The following is a 25276-nucleotide window of genomic DNA, read 5'->3' on the forward strand; positions in this document are numbered from 1 at the left end:
ATTTGATGACCCAAAAACAAAGACATGGAAGATGATTTGGCAAAGGAAAAAAGGCAAAATAAGACTCAAGAAGAATGGAGTTTTGACCATCTGATTGAAATCTAAAACAGAATGTACTTAAATAGATAAGATGTGCATACTGAACACAAGACATTGTTATGAACTGAGATAAAGAAAAAATTTTGGTCATTAAAATTTAGCAGTATGAATACTAATAGCTAATTTGAATATTGATTTGTGCATAAAGGTCATGTAAAGGTGAATAATGTAGATAAGCTAAAAACTTATTGTTGAAAGTAAAAAATAGGTCTATATGGAATGTTAAAAATGAAAATTATCTTTTTAAGCAAGAGATAGCAGATACAAAGAGGAAGAGAGGAAGTATTAAATACTGAAATAAAAAGAAATTTTGATTACTACTTAAAAAAACCCTGAAAACTAGCAAAAAGGAAGGATATCATATTGTATCCTTAATTTGTTGGCATAGACGTTGAGAAGTTAAATAGACGAGATGTGTATTTTGAATACAGGTATTAGATTTTGTGAGGAATGGCGATAGATGAATTGGGAGTATATTAAAAATCTTGGGAATGATAAATATCAAATGTTAAATCTAAATGTTAGTGGAAATTTAAACTGAAATATCTATTAGGTCATTGATTGTCTAAAAGATTGTATGTTACAACAACTAGAATTTTTTTTTATTTTAATTCCATTTATATCCCGCCCTTCTCCGAAGACTCAGGGCAGCTTACAAGCTTAGCAGTATATGTGTAAACAGAATATGTGTAAACTAAAAACTATGGATATATGTAAGAAAGTTATTTTCTATGTGATTGATAGGATAAAACTTGTCTTTAAATTTACAAATAGACAGTATATATGAAGGGAAAAAGAGAGAAAATGTTTATGGTAGCAATCTGAAATCTCTACTAATGATATCTGTATGTAATTGAATTACTACTACTCAGCCACCACATTGCTTTTCAAATATGTGAATGTAATATTAGAAAATCAATAAAATTTGTAAAAAAAAAAAAAGGAAACACGAGAGAGAGATGTAAAATCGTCTATGGCATAATTAATGTGGACAGAGAGTTTTTTTTCCCCTCTGCCAGAATCTCAGAACTCAAGATTATCTATTGAAATAAATTCTGGGAGATTCAGGATTGACAATAGGGGCTTTGTTTTCTACACATGGCATGGTTTAACTGTGGAATTCACTGCCAGCAGTTGTGATAATGGCAGACTTTCAGGGTAGCTTTAAAAGAGGACTGGGCTCGCTCATGCTGAATCAAGCTTTAAATGGCTACTAATATTGAGGGTTGTTTACTACCGCCTGATCAAAGGCAACATGCTGGGAACCAAGAGTTGAAGAGGCTTTTGTCCTCATTCCAGGCTTGTGACCTTCCCAAATAATCCAATAGGCTACTGTGTGTATACAGCCTTAAAATAATTTATAGCTTAATCCAGATGGACTCTTTTTACATTGTTACATCATATACATGGTAGAATAGGTAAAATGGTAACATTTAATAATAATAATAAAGTTGGAAGGTACCTTGGAGGTCATCTAGTCCAATCCCCTGCTCAGGCAGGAAACCCTATACCATTTCGGACAAATGGCTGTCCAGTCTCTTCTTAAAAACTTCCAGTGTTGGAGCATTCACCGTATCTTCAGGCAGGTTGTTCCACTGGTTAATTGTTCTTACTGTCAGGAAGTTTCTCCTTAGTTCTAGGTTGCTTCTCTCCTTGATTAGTTTCCATCCATTGCTTCTTGTCCTGCCTTTGGGAGCTTTGGAGAATAGCTTGACTCCCTCTTCTTTGTGGCAGCCCCTGAGATATTGGAACACTGCTATCATGTCACCCCTCGTTCTTCTCTTCATTAAACTAGACATACCCAATTCCAGCAACTGTTCCTTATATGTTTTAGCCTCCAGTCCCCTAATCATCTTTGTTGCTCTTCTTTGTACTCTTTCCAGAGTCTCAACATCTTTTTTACATCATGGTGACCAAAACTGGATGCAGTATTCCAGGTGTGGCCTTACCAAGGCATTGTAAACTGGTATTAATACTTCACGTGATCTTGATTCTATCCCTCTGTTAATGCAGCCTAGCACTGTGTTGGCTTTTTTGGCAGCTGCAGCACACTGCTGGCTCATATTTAAGTGACTGTCCATTAGGACTCCGAGATCCCTCTCACAGTTACTACTATTGAGCAAGGTACCACCTATACTATAGCTGTGCATTTGGTTTTTCTTGCCTAAATGTAGAACCTTACTTTTATAGTTGTCTATTAATCATGACCAAAAAAAACCTCAGGAAAAAAGCAAGTATAGTGTTGTATGAAATTAGCGCATACTACTATTTATGCAGTAAGCTTAGAAATAATTTTGATAATTTGTAAAGAAATATAATTCACTAATTAATTATATTATACTATATGCTGTATACTAATTATATATAGTATAATTATATTATACTATATGCATATATACTATATGCTATATGCTGAAGATCACCCAAACCCTTTCCAAAATTTTCATTGTATTGTTTTCGTTGTTCATTTGTGTTCATTTTTAGAGTAGGTGTATATATTAGGATTACACTAAGGGAAGTGTGATGGCAAAAGGTTTAGGATGCTCCCTTTGTATAGTTCTTTAACCTATTACTAGATTCCTTCAAGTATGGGATTGTCCTCAGAGAGATAACACATGGCTACATTATGAACATCATTTGGATTATATAATCTTCATAACATAATTTTGTGGAGCTTTACCTTCAATACATTTACAAAGAGTATCCTATTGCCATTGTTACATAATAAAGTTTTAAGTCATAAAGTCCATCATATATTACAAGTAATCCGTGACTTACAACCACAATTAAGCCCAAAATTTATGTTGCTAAGTGAGAAATTTGTTAAGTGAGTTTTGCCCCATTTTACCGCTTTTCTTGCCACAGTTGTTAAGTGAAGCACTGCAGCTCTTAAGTTAGTAGCACAGTTGTTCAATGACTTTGGCTTCCCCATTGACTCTGCTTGTCAGAAGGCTGCAAAAGGTGATCACATGATCCTAAATACGAGTCAGTTGCCAAGCATTTGAACTTTGATCGTGTTTTTTAAATACATCTTTTCTTGTTCAGTTTCAAAACTTCTTAAGACGAAAACCTAGAAGATGAAGATATTGAGGAACACATTTGCGGCCCTGAAGCCTCTGATTGTGGTAACAAAGAAGAAACAACTATATTTCCTATTATTAATAACAGTGGAAAATAATAATCATGAACAATCAACTGATTGTGAACAAAACCCCTGCTTCCCAATCAATAATAAAAGCATTCTGATAAACCTGGGATAGAATTACTGAAAGAAATAGTAGGTAAATTTTCTTCCACTTTGTTCAAGATGGTTTCTTTTCTGGGAAAGAATGAAAGAGAAAGAAAAATTGAATGTATGGATGTGTGGTATTGTGATGAGGAGGTGGCAAGAATAAAGCTGCAAGATTTAACAGTAAATACCCAATGCTTATATTTATGAATAAATAGATATATTAATTCTGCCAACCTAGCAGTTCGAAAGCATGTAAAAATGCAAGTAGAAAAATAGGGACCACTCCGGTGGGAAGGTAACAGCGTTCCGTGCACCTTTGGCGTCTAGTCATGCCGGCCACATGACCACGGAGACATCCTTTGAAACGGAGATGAGCACCGGCCCCTAGAGTCGGAAACGACTAGCACGCATGTGCGGGGGAACCTTTACCTTTTTAGATATATTAATGTCCATAGTAGGTAATAGAAATTCAGACTTGCTACAATGATTGTGAGTATTTTCATGAATGTTTTGTTCACCCATCAATTCCATATATTTTATATCCTGCAAAGCATTATGCTGGGGTTAACATTCCAAAACAGATTAGTGTGTTTAATATTTTGCACTTTATATTAAAATTATATACATCTGGATAGTCACCAAGTGTTTGACTGCATGAGAAGGCAACTTTACCATTTATCTTACTGATAGATACACAATTTAAATATTAAATGTATAAAATGCTCTACATATGGACTCAGAATAGATGAGTTTATAACACTGACTAATGTAAGCACTGTTGTAGAAAAGAAAGATTGTATTATACAGAGTTTCCCCATCTGGGTTGAATTCTCCCATTTAGAAACATATAAGATTCAATCATGCCACACAGCATGATTGATTGTCAACTCCTGGCCTGTTGGCCCACCCGCTGATCATAACTTCCTTTCTTGAGGTGTGATTGACAGATTTGAATGCAAAAGCTGCTTAGCTGGCCCAGTTTGCCAAGATACATTTATGAACAACAACAAAAAAAACCCTGTGAATGGCTGCCAAATTTTATTTCTTTGCAGTTCTAGTATATTTGAAAGCAGTTGGATATATATTTTGTCAGTTCAACTGAGGCAGATATGAGAAATATTTGTTCTGAACTTTCATCAAACTCTGATGATGCAGCATCTTTTTCTTTAATTTTTGCCTTCCCAGAATTGTTGATATAAATGATTCAGGATCTAGGCAAGAAATCAGACTACATTGCTAAAATGGCACATGGCAAACAAACCTCAACTCTATTGCTAGAAGGATTTTTCATAGTGGAGTAATCACAAAGAAAGTATTTCCTAAGAAATGTATTTCCAACACTTGCTGCAAAAGGGAGCTGCCAATGAGTTTATTTAGATCAGGCTTTCCAGAGTCAAAGTGGCCTAGCAACTGGAGACAATTGAATACATCCAATTTAATGCTTCTCGACTTGAGAGAAGATTATCTAGAACAAAATCAATATTTGTAAAGAAGCAAAAGTCTTAACATTGTTTAAAATTGCCTATATGTAGCTTTTATTGGTCCATTAATAAGACTAAAATATTCTGTTAAGTCTACTGAGTAACAGTCAGGAGAGAACACATTTTAAACAGTATCACAGTTCTTTCCACAGGCTGCAATATAACTCTAATGTATTGGGGATTTTTGCTTGTATTGATTCACGTGTCTGTTTAAATGTTGCTTAACAGTTGCTCAGTGGTGTGTATGTGTAACGGTTACTGACTAAGCCAGACTTGTTGTCTCCAGGGCTATCATTGGTAGATTTGGGGTGGGAATGGCTTTCTTCCAATCTATTGGTTGCCGCCTAGTGGCCAACCATATAAATAGCTGCGCAGCAGCCACTGCTTCAGTTCTGTTCTACTTGACTTCAATAAAGCATGTTACTGTTTGGAACCTTCTGTCTCACGTATTGCCTGCAAAGAACCAGCTACACAACAATAACCATACAAACATGCTTAGGCTTGTGTAAATAAATAGAATGTTTAAATTAATAGTCTGCAAGGTTTCTATATATTTATACAGTTTGGCATTGAATAAATTCTTAGTATATTAAAATGTATATTAATACCTTTATTTTCCAGATCCAGTGTGTACTGCAAAATGGACAAGGTTGATATGCACTGAGAAGTATGCAGAGGGAGACAGCATATGTTAAACAAAATTGAATTAATTAATTTGTAATTGTGAAGAGATTCTTTTGCAATGCTTGCTTAGAGCTTGATCAGGGAGCATCTAACACTATTTATAGAGCTGCATATCAGTTGACTCTGAAATAGAATTTGTTTACTTGCAAACAATTTAAGGGCATTTGAAAACAGCATACCTAGTTTCTAGGGACTGTGTACCAAACAAACGTGTGACTGAAGTAGCTATAATTAACATGAGCAGCATCCTCATGTAGCCTTGGGTGACATCCTAAAGTAGCTGCAAAGGGAGCTTAGAAATCTGCCTATACTAAGAAAGGTTCTTGGTCAATCTAGCTTAGTACTATCAATATGAAATAGCACTGCTTGGCAGTTTTTAGTAGCATTTTTTTCACTTTATGGGGATGTTATAATTTGAATTTGTGATAGTTTGCATACTACACAAATCTAAAGTCCTCAGCTAAAGTATGTTCATATAGGATTGATCTTTGTACTCCCCATAATGACCCTTGTACCCCCAAACTCTGGGGTGGGCAAACTTGACAAGATAACATTAAAACTCTGGGGAAAATTTACTGCATCTCTAGGCAATCTTGAACCTTTTGCTTTGTCATCAGTGTATTACTTGAGACATGCATACATATTGTGTTGTATGTGATATATTCTACCTTCCTTATCCACAGTCTTGCATAAGATTTCTAGAATTTTTCCAAATTTGTGACTTAATTATAATTCTAAATGGTACAGAAGGGGAATAATCATTAAACATATTGGATTTCTTACTTTTACTTTCAGCTTAAGCCTAAATTGATGTTAAAACAAATCAGAGTTAGTTTTTACTCTGCCCGTTTCTTTGCATTGATTTGGACAGACATTCCCAGCATATCATAGAAATATTAAGGGAAGGTCTTGGACAAAAGGATTGTCTATTGTCATTTAGGCAGCGACATGAAATCAACAGAGATGGTCTCCTTAAGGCAAATAACAAAATAGCTTGTAGCATTCCATTTTCACAATGAAGTAACCCAGCCATAGAGTTTTCTTCAGTGCTGATGATGGAAAAGCAGTCTTCTACTCATCTGGGAACTGGGAGTCTTCTACTAGAGAAGGGAAACACTAAAGTTAAAATGCACAGATAATCAGTGTAATTTAATATTATGTTGTTTTTTTTACAAAAAAAAAACTATTCCAGGTAGTTCTTATGTTCACAGTTGGGATTGGAATTTCCATCACTCAGCAATGCAGTCACAAAGCATGATGTCATGGCAGTCCCAATGACCAAGGATTGTGCATCATTAAGCAGGAAATGGAGGGGAGTAGGAGTAGGAGTGCTGCAGGGTGGTGGGGGAAGCCCTGGAAGGCTCAGCACAGGCCATACATGAGTAGTGTGTGGGGGGGTGCTGTAGTACTGTACAAGTTGAGGGAGGCTGGGGAATAGAATATGCTGCAGATCAGGGGGTTTCTTGGCATACCACAACTCTGGGGCTACAAAACCCTCCTGAGCTGAAGCACTGCACAAAGGGCAGCCACTCCAGCCCATCCCAGCAGTGCTGAGGCACAAAGGAGCTTCTTGGCATGCTGCAGCTCTGGCATTTAAAAAAGCCCCTGAGACATAGCACAGCACCAAGCTCAGCCCTAGCCTGGTCCAGTGGTTGCAGTGGAAAGGGCATCTTTGTGTGCCATGTCTCTGGGACTTCAAGAAGCCTCTGAGCTTCAGTGAAGCATGAAATCCTGTGCAGCATGAAACCTGGGCCAGCAGCATGGCACAAAGGGACTTTCTGGCATGCTGTGGCTCTAGGATTGCAAGAAGAGGCTCCAGCAAAGCCCAGTCTCAGCTGACTGAATAACATGGTGCGAAGCCACAGCCACCCCAGGAAACCTCAGCCACCCAGCCCAGTCTCAACCACAATACCTATGCTACCCTGCATTCTGAAGTCCCTGTTACTCTGTGCTCCACCACTGCAGCTGACCTTCATTGTCTTCTTGCTCCCACAGCTGATGAGGTGGGCCCAGCCTGGCCTTTCATGAAGCAGCTACTGGGGATGTGAGGCTAACCAGGTCTCATAAGGAAAGTGCAATGCTGCCTTTGAGGAGAAAGCCTTGTGTGGTCATCAGCTACCTTGCAAAGGGGCCAGGCATACATGCTTGGTCAGCAGACAGAGCAAAAAGACAGCAAAGGTCTGCTAGGGAGGCAGGGGCCACAGGATGCAGGAGACCAAAAGAGCATGGAGGGACCCTGTATTTGGAAGAGTAAATAGGCTGCTAAGTGTGTGAATTTCAGTCATGTGACCACAGGGCACTGCAACAGCTGTAAATTAGAGAACCATTCTTCATCAGCACTGTTGTAACTTTGAATGTAAGTCAAGGACTGCCTGTAATCCATTTCCCTTTACAATTTGCAAGTTTATTTTAAATACTGTTTAGACATATTCCATAAAGCCAACTTACAAACATCTATTCACATCAGTAATAGAGTTTGCAGGTAAACACATTCTGTTCCAATCAGCAGGAAATAAAATATAAATTCTGTTAACACTTATAAATGTGAATAGAAGAAAAACCAAAATCATTTAATGACAGCAACAAAAAAGGATTTTTTTTTCTTATTTGAGTGCCAGAAATGTATATTGGCATTAACAGAGCTTAGGAGAAGCAAAATGGTAACTATACAATAATTTTTTTTAAAAAAAAATACCAGCAGAAGAATAATTTGTGAGTCCAGAAATCTAAAGATAAATCAATCTGAACCTTACTTGGTTTCAAAAGGCAAAAAGTCACAATCCAGGCAACAAAGCTTATACAAAGGGTCATCAGTACTCAAGGATAACCAGTTGTTGCACAGGCTGACAAGTATCAGACTTTAGTTCCAGCAGAGAGCCATATCTACCTTACCCTTACTCACATGATGCTCATGTAACCTGACTTGACTGCAAAGTGATATACATGTATTAAGTTAACAGAATTACCGGTAACTCAGCAAGTGTTCATTAAGCTTGATCTAATTGCAATGGTTATTCAGCATGCTGAGCTACCCTTAAGTGGGCTATCATTCCCAATGTGGCTTCTCTTGCAAAGAGGCAATTCAGTGTCTCCATATTATGTGATATTTACTCAACACCTTTCTCAACAGTTAAGAAGGAAAAAAATACAGTGGTCTGATTCTGGCTCAGCTTCTATCTTTGGGCCTAAACTATTGTAGTTGGCTCTGTAAGTGCCTAATTATTGTTCCTCCCTTAAGGAATCATATTCAGATCAGGCCATAAGAGTTATATTTAGGAGGAAGCATGGTAATTTCTAATTTCACTATTATTTTAGAACCAAATGGAATGATAAAGTTATGGGAAATACATAATGGTGATGGGTTATAAATATTTGCTTCATTCTTTTATGAGATATTTTTTCTTCTTTTCAGTTATGTCCAATTTTTGAAGACCTCCTGGACAAGTTCTGAAATTTCTTGGCAAGGTTTTTCAGAAGTGGTTTGCCATTACCTTCTTCCTAGGGTTAAGAGAAAATGACTAGGCCAAGATCACTTAAAAAAATTCAAATTCGTTCTTTGATAAGAAATGGAATTTCAATATCCTAGACATTGAAGAAAGCAAGAAATTTGAAATCCATTCTTTGTTTATAGGCTAAAGGATCTCTGTGTTGATTAAGCTGCAATTTAGCATAAAGTTGTGCTCCTTAAATTGCAATGAAATCAAGGGAGCTAAAGCTTAATTGAGCAGAACCAGAGCTCATACACACATGTACCCAAAATTACTTATCTTGCATTTTGCAGGTGCTTGGGTAAATATACCTGTCATTTTTGAAAATAAAGAACAATTATGTGAAATATCTATAAAAACAACAAGAAATAATAGTCATATTTAATTACAAGATTACTAAATAATTGCTGTGATTAGCACGAATCCTTTGAGAGATGTAAAACTGCGGAATTCATATTCATTATATTGATATAATGATTTTTGGGTACAGATCAAAACCTAGCACTTTTTTTGAATGAAATTACAAATGATATATATCTAGTTTAGTGGTACTTCCTAAGAATGCTGTCAAGTAATTGACTCTAAACGATGTCTTTCTGCTGATGATGCCATTCAAATTTGCATAGATTGTATTGTTGACCATAGTTGTTGCTACAACCAAACCTAAAACCTGCTGCCCTGTGTAAGATGCCTCCTAGAGAGCTTTTCCTTCCAGACAGAACAATCATAAAATACAAATCAACCCTATAGGTAAAGCTTGGGTGGTACTTAAAAATATGTTGCAAAAGAGTTACTCTGCCTATTTGCAGATCTAATCAGATTTTGTAATTATGTATGTGTATCTGGAAGTAAGTTCTACTGAATTTATGGAAGGAGGTTTTATTAAGACCATGTTTGGTGTTCAAGGATTTGTATTTCCAACAGAAATTGGCCAGAAAATGATGTAATGTTTATTCTAGTTAAATGGATTTTAAACTTTTGAGGCCTGTTTTGCTTCAGCCAAACATTTGAACAAATCACCCCCACCTCAAAGCTGTTTTATGAATCAAGGAAACCACTGCTCTTCCAAAAGCAAATAATGTTTCCATGTTGCTTTGTTGTTTCTCTCCTCTTTCCTTAGTGTTTGTAAAAAGGGCATATTTTGTGTCTGTGAGGTACCTGCTTCATCGCATCCTTGTTTTTTAGTACTTTTTAAAGTACTTTAAAAAGTACTAAAAAACAAGGATGCGATGAAGCAGGTACCTCACAGACACAAAATATGCCCTTTTTCCCCTGAAGGAAATTAATTCTGCCCCCTTCCTGGGAAATACTATCATGTTGGGGTAAATCAACAAGTATCTTATTGGGGTAAATCAACTGGCTCACCCAGACCTAATAATTTTATTAAGACAGAGAAGTACCATCATTTTTCAGTATCCTCACTGCTTTCAATTGTTCTATTTTATATTCTCTTTTTTCCCTGCATCCCCAACATGTTTTGATTTTTATTAATTTTCATTTTCCATCTGGATATATTTCCCTTACAGTGGTTTTTAATCTTGTAAAACAGAACCTAAACATTCTCAGTGCCATTTCTCCCCTTAAACAACTATACAAACTGAAATGTGACTAACCATAGAATTAATTGTAATGATCTAATTCTTATTTATTGATGCATGGATATTTCCTCCCACAGAAGTGGTATATATCACAAGAATTTAAAGTACTAAATGCTGACTCACACACAATAATTCACAGCTGCTTACAAGACCCAACATATCTGTATTTAAGATATTTCAAATAAAATCACTTAATCATTATTCCTGAAATTAGTTGTGATTCTGACATACAATACAGTATTGAATATACTCTTGCCATCATTTCTATTTTTTTTCCAATGCTTCTAAGGATGCTCCCTCCTCATAGGATTAACTTTGGAGTCCCCCTGAATAAATAATTTAAAAGAGGTATATTTATATTTTACTTTTTTTCCAGAGCATAGGTTGATAGACACAGCATTCCATTCTCCAGTTTTCTTCCACCAGAACCTTATAAGGTCAGTTAGTCTGACTGAGCATGATATTCATGATCTTGGGTCTTCCTAGTCTTGGGAAAATATGCCCCAAACTTTCAAGAATTAATCTTATCCCATTAGCCTCCACAAATTGTTATCCATGTTTGTATTCATATGGATATTCAGATTTTCCACCCCAGTATTAAATATACTACTTTGTAAGGGGATGTACAAAGGAGCAGTGAGACAGTCTCTGTTTATTCTGCAACAAATAGAACTGAAGTTCTTAATTTTATCATGTTGATTCTTAAGTGGATCACAAAATACCCAGTTTATTTTGTTTTATTAAACAAATAATCACTTTAATAACAATATAACTTATTCAGGAATGAATGTGCTTTGATGTTTCATCTGTTGATTAGCTAGGTAGCTTATTTGTCAAATATGAGTATGATACCAGTTGTACGCCTTCTCTTTTTACTAATAGCATCCACAGAATTCAAACTGATACATGCATATTTAGAATTAATTTTCTTACACAAATAATCCCAAGTGAGATACAAATCGAGTTTATACCCTCTATAAACTGGGCAGTTGCTTACTTTTGAAATATGCTGTTAGTCCCAAATTATCTGTCAGCCTCCTTTGCTCTGCATTTATACATCTCATGCAGGGAAATTGCTAAAACTGCTAAGTGTAGTTTTTCAAGAGTGTATTTCACAGAGAGTTTTGTTTCTGAAGTAAAGTTTTATTTTAAAAAGCTGCTAGGATTTCAACTCTAATGTCAGGTTATTGGGAGGTTATTCTGTAATGGTGACAGGTGAGAAAAGCACAAAAGTGAGAAAAACTATTTCTCTGTAAATTGGGATAAAAATGGAAATCTTTGAAGAGTGCATTGCATTCTTTCCTAGAGTGGTGTTTCTATGAACAGATACATCGCCTGATTACCAAACCTTTTACTGTATTCATATTCACAACCTTCCCAGGTAGACTGATTTTGCTATTAACAGAAGTAGATTCACAACTAAATTATTCTTCCCTCCCTGGTAATCTTCCATACTTTTGAGTTTTAAGAAAGTTAATGGATTAAAGAATCAGGGTGGATAATGTTTTACAGTGTTCTTTATGCTACCACAAAATACTTCCATGAAACAGATTGTATAATAATATTGTATAATATTATTATAGTATTATAGGTGTCCATGCCTAAAGCACGAAAAGAACTCTATGGTACATTGACATTTCTCTGATTTACCCTGGGGCATATGCACCATGAAGGCAAAGAACAATGATGGGCTTTATTACTAGGAAAAAGGTGATCAAACCGGTCAGTCCTAGAGGAGATCAACCCTGACTGCTCTTTAGAAGGCCCAGATCCTGAAGTTGAAACTCAAATAATTTGGCCACCTAATGAGAAGGAAGGACTCACTGGAGAAGAGCCTAATGCTGGGAAAGGTTGAGGGCAATAGAAGAAGGGGATGACAGAGAATGAGGTGGCTGGATGGAGTCACTGAAGCAGTAGGTGTGAGCTTAAATGGACTCCAGAAGATGGTAGAGGACAGAAAGGCCTGGAGGAATGTTGTTCATGAGGTTGCGATGGGTCGGACATGACTTCGCAACTAACAACAACATGCTGACAAATTTTTGCTGTACTGAGTTCTAAAATTATTTTTGCAATGCTTAGTAGTTTTGAATGTTGACATTTCTTTCATTAGTAGCAAACTTACTTCTTTCTATCATGATTTTTGAAAGCTGGTTGTATGAACTAGAACTATAAGAACTATAAGAATGAACTAAAAAAATAATGGAATAAGCACAAACCATGACAGGTGGTATAAAACAATAACTATTACTCAGAGAATATAAAAAGCTTCCTAAAATACCAATTCATCTTCTAGTTTTTGGTGTTTCAGTAACAAAAGCATATATGTGTGAACTGTATGTATAACATTTTGAATAAGTTATTGTCACAACTGCATAAGAACAACTGCATAATAACCCTTTAAAATAACAGTAATGTAATCTTACAGAAGAAGAAAAAACATTTAAAATGCTATTGCTATTATCTTCATTAATCATTAAAACAGATAAAAATTTAAATTATTGAAGAGAGTTATTCTGACTCCTATTTCAGTATTCAAAGGATACATTTATTTGAAAAAAAATATTATTCCACAATCAATGTACCTGCTTCCAGAAAAAAACAACTATAATTGTATTCCAGTATCTGTTTTGTACATTAACTAGAAAAAGCATGTGGCAGAAGTTGAGGCTTTACTATCAGATCTATTCCAAACCAAGTTATAAATTTATGCAAGCTGATTTTTCTCTTTTAGATATTTGTAGAGTGCATTTATTCCTCCATCTATAATCTGTGGCAATGGTTTTGACAAAGGATTATGGAAAATATGGAGTCCCTTATCCAGAGGATTCCAAGCAATTTTGGGCAATTGATGCAGCAAATAAAGTTCATAGGGAAGTGCTTGTATAGCATTGTAATCAACATTTAGCAGTTTGAGAGAAGTGATTGAGCAGATAGACCTTGGCAATGCATGAATGTTGTTATATTCAGCAATCAGGATCTGCAATTTGCTTAGAAACTGGACACTGTCTCCAATGGTTTCAAGTTTGTTGCAGCCTACATGTAAAAAATCCAAATTTGTCAAAGCAAACACACTCATGGGAAGATAAACAAACCAATTGTTGCTCAGGTTCAGCTTCCTTAAGTTGACCAATTCTGCAATGCTAGAAGGGAGCCAAGAGATGTAATTATGTGAGAGGCTCAAAATTTCCAACTTCTTACAGTGTCCAAGCTCCAATGGGACTTCAGTCAAACAATTCATATTGGCAAATAAAACCTTCAGATTCCTAAGCAGTCCAATCTCTTTAGGTAGGGACTTTATGCGGTTCTCACACAAATTCAGTACCACCAGCTGCTCAAGTTTCCCCAAAGCGGGAGGAAGGGCCACCAGCTGGTTGTGTGAAAGATTCAATTTCTGGACTTGTGGTAGTCCCCATAAAAAGTTGGGTGTGTTTATCATCCCCTTCATGACGAGGTTCAGGCTTACATAGTGGAGCCCACGCTTTAAAAGTGTTCTGGGATCTTTTCCAGAAAGAAGATTTTCTTCCCAAAGAGGTAGCTTCTGGCTTCTCTTCGGTGACATTGTGCTTTCCTCTCCTTGGTCCTTGGAGTTCTTTCCCCCCATAATTCTCTCTCTTTTGCTGTTTCTGCTGACCCAAATTTTGTTTTGTAGCTGCCAACAGGTTAAACAGCTGAGCTTTCAGAAGACTCCTAGAGCAAGAGAAAGCCAAAAAAGTATTCATCCCATAAGAAGAAAACATTGCATCCTAAATTACTTCTGCAACCGAGAAAAGAATATTCCATTTTGCAAAATGGGCTTTGAGATGTTTGTCTTGGTGCTCTAAGCTATCATGACATGCTGGATACTGACAATCCTGTTCCATTCAAAGTGAATGCTGCCAGGCAGCTGTCACTGTCATTTTGTCGAGGGCTTTATTGGATAGATAAGCATCCTCATTGCAAAGAGGTCACTTCAATGCTGTATATAACTTTACCATGTCAGCTTCTTGAATATTTGGTGTATGAGGTAGCAGCAGGACAATTAGGAAGAGTAACTATAAAAAAACCATGGATAGAGGATAATCTCTGTCCACTTCCCCCTCCCCCCCAATGTTTATTCAACTGAAGAAAGACTTTCTTATTAACTTTGATGTGGAGTTCCAGACTGTAATGACTTTGAATTCTTTCATGGTGTTCTCATTTTAGGGTTCCATGGGAATACATACATGACATTCAGAATCTGCTGAAGTCGAATAGCCAATAACTTTAATTAAATAAGTAATATAGTAATGTCCTTGGGAAAGGCTTGATAGGTGGATAAAAATAAAAATGCCAAATCCAATCTAAACATTGGCCTATGTGACAAGCCATAATGCACACACACACACACACACACACACACACACACACACACACACACATTTTGCAATGATCTTTTTGAACGTAGAGTATACAATAAATTATTCTATTTATACACCTAAAAATAAATCTGACTTAAGATTCGTCTCTTCATCTACAAAAGTACAACATATAATTGTAGTAGCATTGTTGTTGTTGCTGTTGTTTTAAAGGCATGCTTCTTTCTAGCTCATCTGTTTTAACCTGGAATTGGGTAAAAAAAAAAAATAAATCACCAAGAATAGCCCCAGTCTGTCTGAAAGGAAAAGAAGAACTCGGCTTCTTTGTCCTCACCTCCATTACACTGATACGTTGCGGAATGGCAGCCCAGACCCAATGGATGATGGAGAGGAGGCATTGTGCCTGATCGGCTCCTGCTGTTTACACTCCTTGCAACCAGTCTAATAAGTTAAAAAAATAGGTGCCTTGGGGAGCTGATACCTGGTTGGGTGAGAGATTTGATAATGAGAAGGCAGCTGGAGAGAGGGAAAGGAAAATAATAATTTTTCTCCCGTTCAAATTTTACAAAATTGCTCTCCTCTGGGTTAAGTTTTTTTTTTAAACCTTAAGTCCTCCTTTCAGCTTGAGCTTGAAGAATTTTCTCACAGTAAAACTAAAACTCAGTTGGACTGCACAGGTAGAAATATTGGGAGAATCTCTGGATGTTATCTAGAAAGCATAGGTAGGGTGCATGGAAATAAAGGGAACTTCCTTGACTTCCAACTATTTATAACTTTCAATCTTGACAATAAATTATATGCAAAAAAAAATCAAGTCTGTTGATTAATTTCTGTTTTTTGTGGATCTGTCACTCTATTGACTCATATTCAGTTTGCAATCAATCACTTTTTCCCTCCGGAGAGTGCATAGTATCCCTTAAGGCCTTAAGCCTGGCAAACTTCATGATGTCACTAGTCCTTCTAGAGAACAAAAAGCAGGTAGCAGAAAGTGCATTTGGCCACCCCAGGTAATCAGTGTTTAGAGATGTGTTCTGTACTGCCAGATTTAGGCAGTGAGTTGTATTGTGGTAAAACATTGTTGGGAGAGGGGAGACTGCTCTTTTATATGTTGGAATAAATATGGAAATTTGATTGGAATCATGTGTTCCGATGACATGACCCATGGATGAAGTTAGTTTAATTCTGTTCATGGTTTAGGGGTTAAACTCTTTGGTTTAATCTTGCATGGGGGGAGTTAATTAATATGATTCTTTTTTGATATACTAAAACACAATACCTTCCTCACTGATCCAGTTAAGCATCATAGGAAAGTCCTGTATTTCTTAAAGCTGAGGCTTCTGCTGTTGAATGCAACTTTATCACAACAGTTAGTACAAGAATAATTCTAGAAATAGAGCTGAAAAGTTAGCCTGGTTAAAAAGAAAGAAAAAGAAAATAAGCAGCAGCAGCATAGTAATATTTAGAGATATTTTCTAGACAATTCTATAAAACAATATGTTAGATTTTTTAAAAAACCAATGGTATAATCCTGCAAACCTTTGCCTGCATTTTTAGCCAAAATAAGCCATGCTTTAAATTTTGGTGAATCATAATTTACTCCTGATTCTAAAAGTCAGATTCGATACTATCAAATATCTACTATTAAGTAACCCTAGCTCAGATTTCTTTAGTTTCCAACTGCTATTACATTTTTACAACAAAACAGAAACCATTGTAATATAAAAATCTCTTCTACTGGAGTTTAAAGAGACAATAATATAGGAAAATTCTATAATCTGTAGCTTACCAAAGCCTACCTTAATATATGCAGAAAACCATATACATTTCAGAAGAGAACTTCGGAAGCAGGTCCCACTGACTGACAGATTCAAAAGCTTTGGCGATGCCTGCTCAGCTAGAGTACTTGGAACTGGCATGTAACAGGCTTGTGTGCCAACTACATACTTTCTTTCTGAATAAGAACTTGATTTATACTCCTTGACCTCTTGGCAGCTGCAGAATAAAAGGTGTGCAAAGATTAAATGTACTATTAATGTTAGTCTTTCACACAAAATGATAGACACATAACTCTGTATTCCTGGAATTTACTTGTGCTGTTGTGTTTATAAATGCCTTTTGCTGTACACGAAAACACATAGAACTTTTACTTTTGCTTGTATCAGCCTTAGCTGAACTGGGCATAGAGAGTAATATCAAACTGATCTATGTGCTCCAAATTATTTGGAAATGTAAATAAAAAGTACTTCTGATCTTCTTTTGGTTAAAAGTGGCAAAGCAGTTTTCTATTTCTTTTTTTTATTACTTTTATCCATCACTCTAAAACTCCTTTGGCATTGCATGCTTTTTGCCTTGAAAATGTCCAAGATGTTTTGTTTGGAGTTTCACTGAATTGTGGGAAGGAAAAGAACAGCAGACTGCTACGAGAATGATGGCACATGAAAGACAGGTCTCATGAATACTTTTATGAACTCACAACTAGAATAAGTTCAAGATTTTGGTATCTCATCATGAGAATTGACAAAAAAGGAAGAATAATACTGTATTTTAGCAGAGTGCTGTATTTCTAAATCAATTTATATTATCTTCATGCCCTCAAAATGCTTTGAGAATATAATTCAGAATTCTTAGCTAACATGATTACTTTGGTATGGCAAGCAGTAATCTGAGGATTAGTGTGGAAATGGAATATTCCATATATTTCCCCCCCCCTGCATTGAATTAAACTTGCCCCGAAACCTGCCTGTTAAGTCGTGGGCTCTGGAGAGCAGGAATGATGACACGAGGCTGAGTACAGAATAACTCATATTTTTATTCTTGCTGGAACTGTACTGAAGCTTGGGCCGCAACCAACCACAATATATAGTCTAGCCCCTAGGCGGCAGCCAATAGGTTTGAACCCACACTTGCTGCCTGGGACTGACCAATTGCAGGACCGGAGACAGCCTGTCTGGGTTGCTGGAGAGCCGTTAGCTCCTCCAGCAACGCACGTGGTGTAACACCACAAGCCCAATACATAACACCCCTCCCCTCTTAGATCAGACTGTGACACCCTTAAAATAGTCTTAACAACTGTCAAGACTTATTAATCAATCCCAACAAACGTAATGAAAATAATAAATAAATCATAAATAAATCATAAATCATAAATCATAAATTTTGCTGTGGCTACAATGAAATTAAACAACGTCTGAACAGGCTTACCAATGCAGTAAGAGCTACAATGAGATTAAACAATGTTTCATGAACAGGCTTACATTGCAGTAATGGCAATTTCACAATGCCCACATTTCTACAGGTAGTGGTACAAGTTTCACAACACTATACATCACTTTATTTTACAATAAACAACGGCTAAACAGCTAGCTAATGCAGTAAGTACTACAAAGAGATTAAACAACGTCTCAATGAACATGCTTACATGCAGTTTCCAATTGCCCCAATTTCTGTAGGTAGTGGTACAGTTGTCACACAATATACATCACTTTATTTTACAATATAGTCTGTGAGTTATGCAGGAGGCCTGTGTGTCCTAGAGGAATGTCTTGGAGTTCCCCTCACTTTGTGGTCTACCAGCTTACCCAGTGGGCTGGGTAGACCCATGTCCCCTTGTGCTCCCGTGTCAAGGGGAATCAAAATGCTCTGGCTGGCCTCACCAGGTTGGCCCACCCCAGAGTCAGTCTGTTCTGCAGAGTAGGCACAGCAGTTGCTGAGGTTCGGCTGGCTTGCTTGGTCAGGGGTTCCATGTTGCACTTCCGTGCTTCCCAGTTCTTCCTCAGATTCCACTTCTGCTGAGAAGGGGAAACTCTGGTGGTTCCAGTGTGGGCTGGCTTGTCTACCGGTTTGAGGACCTTGGGAGGGACTTATGCTGCAGTCCTCACTTAGTGACCATTCTGGAAACCTTTTCCTGAGTTGGTCAATGTGTCTTCTGACCAGTCACCCTCCCTCCAACCCCACTTCATAAGATAGGGGTCCGGATGCCTTGGTTATTTGACCAGGAACCCATAAATTCCCTGGACCATAGTTCCTGGCCCAAACCCAATTGCCCATGTGCAGCCCCCTCAGGGGTTTTGATCGAGAGGCTTCTGTTGCCACTCTGTCTGGATGCAACCTGTCCAGTTTAGTAATCAAATGCCTCCCCCAATGTAGTTCAGCAGGACTTTTACCTGTAGCAGTGCAGGGCGTAGAATGCTGGCAGAGTAAAAAATCTGCCAATCTGTGATCCCAGTCACCTGTGACAATACGTTTGAGTGCCTCCTTTGTTGTCCTCACCATGCATTCGGCTTGTTCATTAGAAGAAGGATGAAACGGTGCAGACGTTGCATGTCTGATGAGGTTAGCTCTAAGAAAAACCTGAAATTGAGCAGCAGTGAATTGGGCCCCATTATCAGAAACTAAGATATCAGGCAACCCATGTGTTGCAAAGAGTTTTCTCAGCACCTGGATCGTCCTAGCAATAGTCATATTAGTAACTGGAATTACTTCCAGCCATTTTGCGTGGCTATCCACTACTATCAGGAAAAGCTGCCCCTGAAAAGGCCCAGCGTAGTCTATGTGAATCCCAAACCAGGGAGTGTGCGTTTCCTCCCACCTGTGAACTGGGGCCTGAGGCATTTCAGGCCTAGATTGCTGGCATGTATAACAACCATGAACTTGATCCTCTATAGCCTTATCAAGGCCAGGCCACCAAAGGTAGCTTCTAGCTAAAGCTTTCATTCTGACAATGCCTGGATGGCCTTCATGTAAGAAGTGTAAGACCCTGTCCCTTAGGGAAGTGAGAATTATGACTCTGTTCCCCCATAAAATGCAACCCTTATGTGCAGACAACTCATGTCTCCTGACAAAATAACTTTGAAATTCAGAGCCTGGACTTTTTTCCAACCAGCCCGTGTATACCCATGACAACACTCTACTCAGAATTTTATCTGTGGCAGTTTCAGCAGCAATATCCCCTGTGTGGAGGGGAAACTCAGGTAAGTCCTGTATGGACAGTATTCTAGCAGCAGGAGCTGGAACAGGATCCATTAGTGGCAGTGGTAGTCTGCTGAGGCCATCAGCATGGCCCATTTTCTTCCCTGGTTTATGAATTAACTTAAAATTGTATGCAGACAAAAAATACACTATATCTTGGATATAGTATGTGGGGGGTTTGTTTGTCTGTTGTGAACAATCCCAACAGAGGTTTGTGGTCAGTGTAGACAGTGAAATCCCTGCCATATAAATAATCATGAAATTTCTTAACTCCAGCAATTATGGCCAAGGCTTCTTTATCAATCTGTGCATAGTTGCGCTCAGCAGAGGATAAGGTCCTAGAGTAAAATGCAATAGGAACCTGTTTCCCATTTTTCTCTATGTGGCTTAAGACTGCCCCCACTCCATAGGAAGATGCATCACATGCAAGACATACAGGTTTAGACTCTATGTAATGAGTTACAGTGGACTTTTCTTATAGAAGGGCTTTCAAATCCTGGAAGCTTTTTTCGTGAAAGTTAGTCCATTTCCAAGGGGATTTTTTACCAAGCAGTCTGTGGAGGGGCTCTGCTATTGCTGCCTTATGAAGTAGGAATGTGTGATAAAAATTTAGGAGGCCCAAAAATCTTGCAGCTCTCCTTTTGATTGTGGCCCAGGAGCCATTTAAATGGCCTTTACTTTAGAATCAACGGGGTGAATACCATTAGCATCAATGTGGAACTCCAAGAATTCTGTTGATGAGACCCCAATACTACATTTGTTCTTCTTTAATTTGAGGCCTGCTTCGCAAAGCCTCTGCAAAACAGCCCTGAGCCTTCTGGCCCACACTTCTGGGGATTCCCCAGCAATAAGAACATCATCAAAATAAGGGCAGATGCCCTGAATACCCTTAAGTGTGTGTTCCATAATCCCTTGGAAAATACCTGGTGCAACACTGACTCCAAACTGTAAGCATTTGACTTTGAATGCCCCTCTGTGAGTCACGATCATTTGAGCCACGGCTGTGGCCTTGTCAACCAGCAATTGCTGATAGGCCTGTGCTAAATCAAGTTTAGCAAAAATGGTTCCCCCTTGCAAGGAGGCTAAAATATGGTTGACTACAGGAACTGGGTAAGCATGTTGTTTGAGGGCCTTATTTAATGTGCATTTATAATCAGCGCAAATGTGAACTTCTCTGTTGGACTTCAGTGGGGTGACAATAGGAGTTTCCCACTCCCCCCCATCAACAGGCTGTAACACGCCCTGTTCTACAAGCTTATCGATTTCGGAATCAATTTTGTGCTTTAAGGCAAAGGGGACCCTGTGAGGTTTAACCCTAATTGGAACAACATTAGGATCTAACTTAAAAGAAATTGGCAGGCCAGTGGCAACAACAACAACTTTATTGATTAGCCCTTGGGCCATATCAAAGTGGGCAGGCCAGTGTATGTCCCCAGGGTTGAATCAAAAACATCTGCATATTCTTTGCAAACAGTCATGAGGTCTGCAGTTTGTGTCCGGTTTATGCCAGTAATCTGAATACCTAAGCCATCAAACCAATCAAGTCCAATAACACTCGTTCTTTGGCCCCCTACTACTATTACATCCAGGTGCCCCCAAAACCCTTTAAATTTTACCAATAAGGTGGCTTCACCCTTAACTTTAACGTGAACATTCTGAAAATCCATTAAAATGATATCTGAGGGTCTTAGTTTAGCCCAATTGTTGCTGCGCCTACACACGAAGTCAAATGTGTCTTGAGAAATGATCAAGACTGCAGAGCCGGACTCCAACTCCATCTTACATGGAACTCCTTGTAGAGTTCTATGAGCTTAAGTTTAGGCTTGAGGGGGCATCGAGCCCCGGTGCAGCAAATGCTTCTCTGGCTTCTGAAGAACCCCACACTAACTGGACCCTGGGCCCCAGTACCTCTCCTAGTCGGTTCCTCCAACTGGTGTTTGGGTGGCCTGTCTCTCTAGTGGGCTCTGCAAACCACCGCAATGTGGCTGGTTCTTCCACAAGCTCTACACGTGGCCGAACGAAATCTGCAGTTGGCACAAATATGGTTGCCTCCACACCCTTTACATCTCGGTAAGAGAACTGCCTTGTAATCGTTCTCTCGCTGGTGGCTGCTGTGGTGTTGCGCGTTTAGTTGCCTTTGGAGTTTGTTGATTTCGGGTTCTTCTTCTTCTGACGATTCTCCAGCGCATTTGGCGACCTCAAGATGGACTGAATCTTCGACTTTTGAAGGTTTGGTGGGCTGAACTGTCTGCACTGCACCCCTGGCAGCTTCGTCGGCCATCACCTCATCCTGTGCCTCATAGAACGTTAGATTGGGTCTAGCAAACAGTCTCTGCTGAAGGGTTCTGTCCCGAAGGCCACAGACGAGCTGGTCTCTTCTAAGTTTGAGAACTTGCAAAGGTGTGCGGCCTGCCTTAGGCCCGCGATAAACTTTGAAGCTGTCTCCCCAGGTAGCTGCACTCGTTGGTCAAATTTGAATTGCCATGCCATCTCTGACATCTTGGGCTGGAAGTGCCCGGTCAGCTTCTTCTTAAGGTCTGCATATGATACTGCTTCGATGGGTGTCGGCGCGAAAAGGTTCTCTGCTAGGTCGAAAGTTGCTGGGCCGCACACACAAAGCAACGTGGCAGCCTTCAGGCCTTCCTCTGCAATTTGATTTGCTCTCAGATAGTTCTCTACTTGCAAAAGGTAAGACAGCCATTCTTCCAGATGCTTCACATCAAACTCTCTTAATTTGCCAACTTTTGGCATCTTCCTTAGAATCCTGTGTTCATCGGATCCTGCTTCTAGGCTCAAGGAATGCGTCTTCTGAGCACGCGGCCGCTAGCGTGGCTTACTAGCCAGCCTGGGGGGGGGGGGGAAATGCCTCTTCCATCTGGCGTGTGCTGCTGACCCCTCGTTGACTTCAGCCCTTAATTAGCGAAGCAGGATCCCATCCTCATCACCACTGTTAAGTTGTGGGCTCTGGAGAGCAGGAATGATGACACGAGGCTGAGTACAGAATAACTCATACTTTTATTCTTGCTGGAACTGTACTGAAGCTTGGGCCACAACCAACCACATTATATAGTCTAGCCCCTAGGTGGCAGCCAATAGGTTTGAACCCATGCTTGCCGCCTGGGGCTGACCAATTGCAGGACCGGAGACGGCCTGTCTGGGTTGCTGGAGAGCCGTTAGCTCCTTCAGCAATGCACATGGTGTAACACCACAAGCCCAATACATAACACTGACAGTCTGATTTTCTGAAGTAATTTCTATAGTTGCTCAAATTATAAGTCATAATCATAAGTAGTCCAAAAAGGCTCCACACCTATTTGCACTACTCAGGTGACCCTGACGACACAGATAAACCTCCAGGTGGCCTCAATGACTCTTTAAAAGAATGCAAATGACCAGCTGTCTGCAAGGAGTATAAATCCTTCTATTCCCCACATCCAGTCAGAGCTGAAGAAGCTTCTTAGATGAGAAGTGAAATGTCTTCAAAGAAATACAAGAAAGTCCAATTGCCTCATGAAAAAGCACCTTTGGTATTTCTTAAGAAAAATATACTATAAGATATAAACTTATAAGAGCTAGGATAAAAGCTTTTTACTTGGTCTATATTGGACACTTGCCTTACCAAATGGTTACCATGTCATCCTGCAAATTGTATTTGAAACTAATATTAGTCTCTTATTCAGCGGCTCCCAACCTTTTCTATACCCCGCACCCCTAGAACGCTTCTGATATATTCTCACACCCCGTACAAAAGTTCAAAATAACGGCAACGAATTATGCACATACACTATAATTTTAAAAAGCCACATTTTCGCACCCCCTGGAATATCGTCTTGCATCCCCAGGGGGTATGAGCACCCCTGATTGGGAAACCCTGATTATTCATGCAACTTAAAGTTGTTGGGGGTTTTTTGGTCAAAGAGTATAAATGATAGCATTAAGACCCTATGTTTATACAGGTAGTCCTCAACTTACAACAGTTTATTTAGTGACTGTTCGAAGTTACAATGGCATTCTATTTTTCATAATTACAACTGTTGCAGCATCCTTGTGGTCACATGATCAAAATTCAGTCAATTGCATGAGAACTGGGGCCAAGTAATCACTTTTTCTGAAATTCTGACAAGCAAAGCAAATGGGGAGTCAGATTCACTTAACAACTGTGTTACTCACTTAACAGCTGCAGCGACTCACTTAACTGTGGCAAGAAGGGTCATAAAATGAAACAAAACTCAGTTAAGAAATGTTTTAGCAACAGAAATTTTGGGATCAATTGTGGTCATAATTCAAAGACTACCTGTATTACACTGTTCATCTATATTTTTATTTTGGGAGTGGGATTTTTTAAAAAATATATTGCCAAATCAGGTTAGGAAGATTGCTTACATTTTACCTTTAAGAAGATTACAATTTCTGTTATAAGAAAGTCTAAAAGCAAAAGCAAGAGGAGTCTTGCCTGAGCAAGGATTGGGCTAGAAGATTGGGCTAGACCTCCAAAGTCCCTTCCAAGTCTGTTATTTTATGTTCGATGTTCTATGAATCAGAACAAAGTACATTTTTAATGAAATGTTTTTCATCAAGCTTCTTTATAATTCAAAAACAGTTGACAACCAATAAGCCAGTGAATCAGGAAGGATACTTGGCAGCATCAGTTTTGCATCTCACTGTAATTTATATCCCATAAAGATTCATATAACCTATGATATGTAACTACAGGACCTTCCTATCCTAGACTCTTCTAGATGTATTGACTCACATTTTCCAACTATCTGGCCATGTTGGCAGGGGTTGGTAGGAGGCGAAGTAAAAAAATATTCAGGGGGCATCAGTCTAGCTAAAGCTGACCTAATATGCCATAAGAAATCATGCTCCTGACATTTGATTTCTTTGTATTCTGTGTGGCTTCCTTTCTTCCTTTGCCCCTTCTATCACTAACTGGCAGCACTCCCATTTCCCATTTTATTTATGCAAGAAAAATCCTGTCAAATACTGAGATTCATAATGGGAAATAATGATTGGCTTGAAGTCCTCCAGTAAATTTCTACAGTATGGATGACAGTACATTTGAAGAAAAAGCCAGGTGGATGGCAGATGATAAAAAGATTTGGCTGCCATCTAGTGGCTAACTTACGTTTTTCAGTCTTGGTCTGGTAGCCTAGGCCAGGACTTTTCAACCTTTTCACCCACTGTACCACTTTTAGGATATGGCAACATCCGAGTATCACCAGTCTCCTAGCAAGGTGTCAAAAACTTGATGACCAAAAAAAAAAAAGGAAAAAAGTGATGAAGTACAGGTAGTCCTTGACTTACAACAGTTCGCTTAGTGACTGTTCGAAGTTACAATGGCACTGAAAAAAAGTGCCCCCCAAGCCACAGCCGAGCAAGACACCTGCTT

At 38.6% G+C, this 25276-nt stretch overlaps 1 protein-coding gene across 3 annotated transcripts; it reads right to left on the reverse strand.

Annotated features, from left to right (window-relative positions):
- Window positions 1-11267: 11267 nt before the first annotated feature.
- Window positions 11268-16847, reverse strand: LRRC30 (leucine rich repeat containing 30). Of its 3 annotated transcripts, XM_083358751.1 has the most exons (3): window positions 16713-16733; window positions 16193-16325; window positions 11268-14269 (listed from the first exon to the last, which is right to left on the reverse strand). In XM_083358751.1, the coding sequence occupies exon 3, from the start codon at window positions 14181-14183 to the stop codon at window positions 13287-13289; it is 897 nt and encodes a 298-aa protein (XP_083214877.1). In that variant the 5' UTR covers window positions 14184-14269; window positions 16193-16325; window positions 16713-16733; the 3' UTR covers window positions 11268-13286. The 3 variants fall into 3 exon arrangements, with proteins under 3 accessions (XP_083214877.1, XP_083214875.1, XP_083214876.1); XM_083358749.1 differs by having other exon boundaries at window positions 16193-16847; XM_083358750.1 differs by lacking the exon at window positions 16193-16325 and having other exon boundaries at window positions 16713-16791.
- Between the last annotated feature and the right edge of the window lie 8429 nt (window positions 16848-25276).

This window comes from Vipera ursinii (assembly GCF_947247035.1).
Source record: "Vipera ursinii genome assembly, chromosome: 3".
NCBI classification, from domain to species: Eukaryota; Metazoa; Chordata; class Lepidosauria; order Squamata; family Viperidae; genus Vipera; species Vipera ursinii.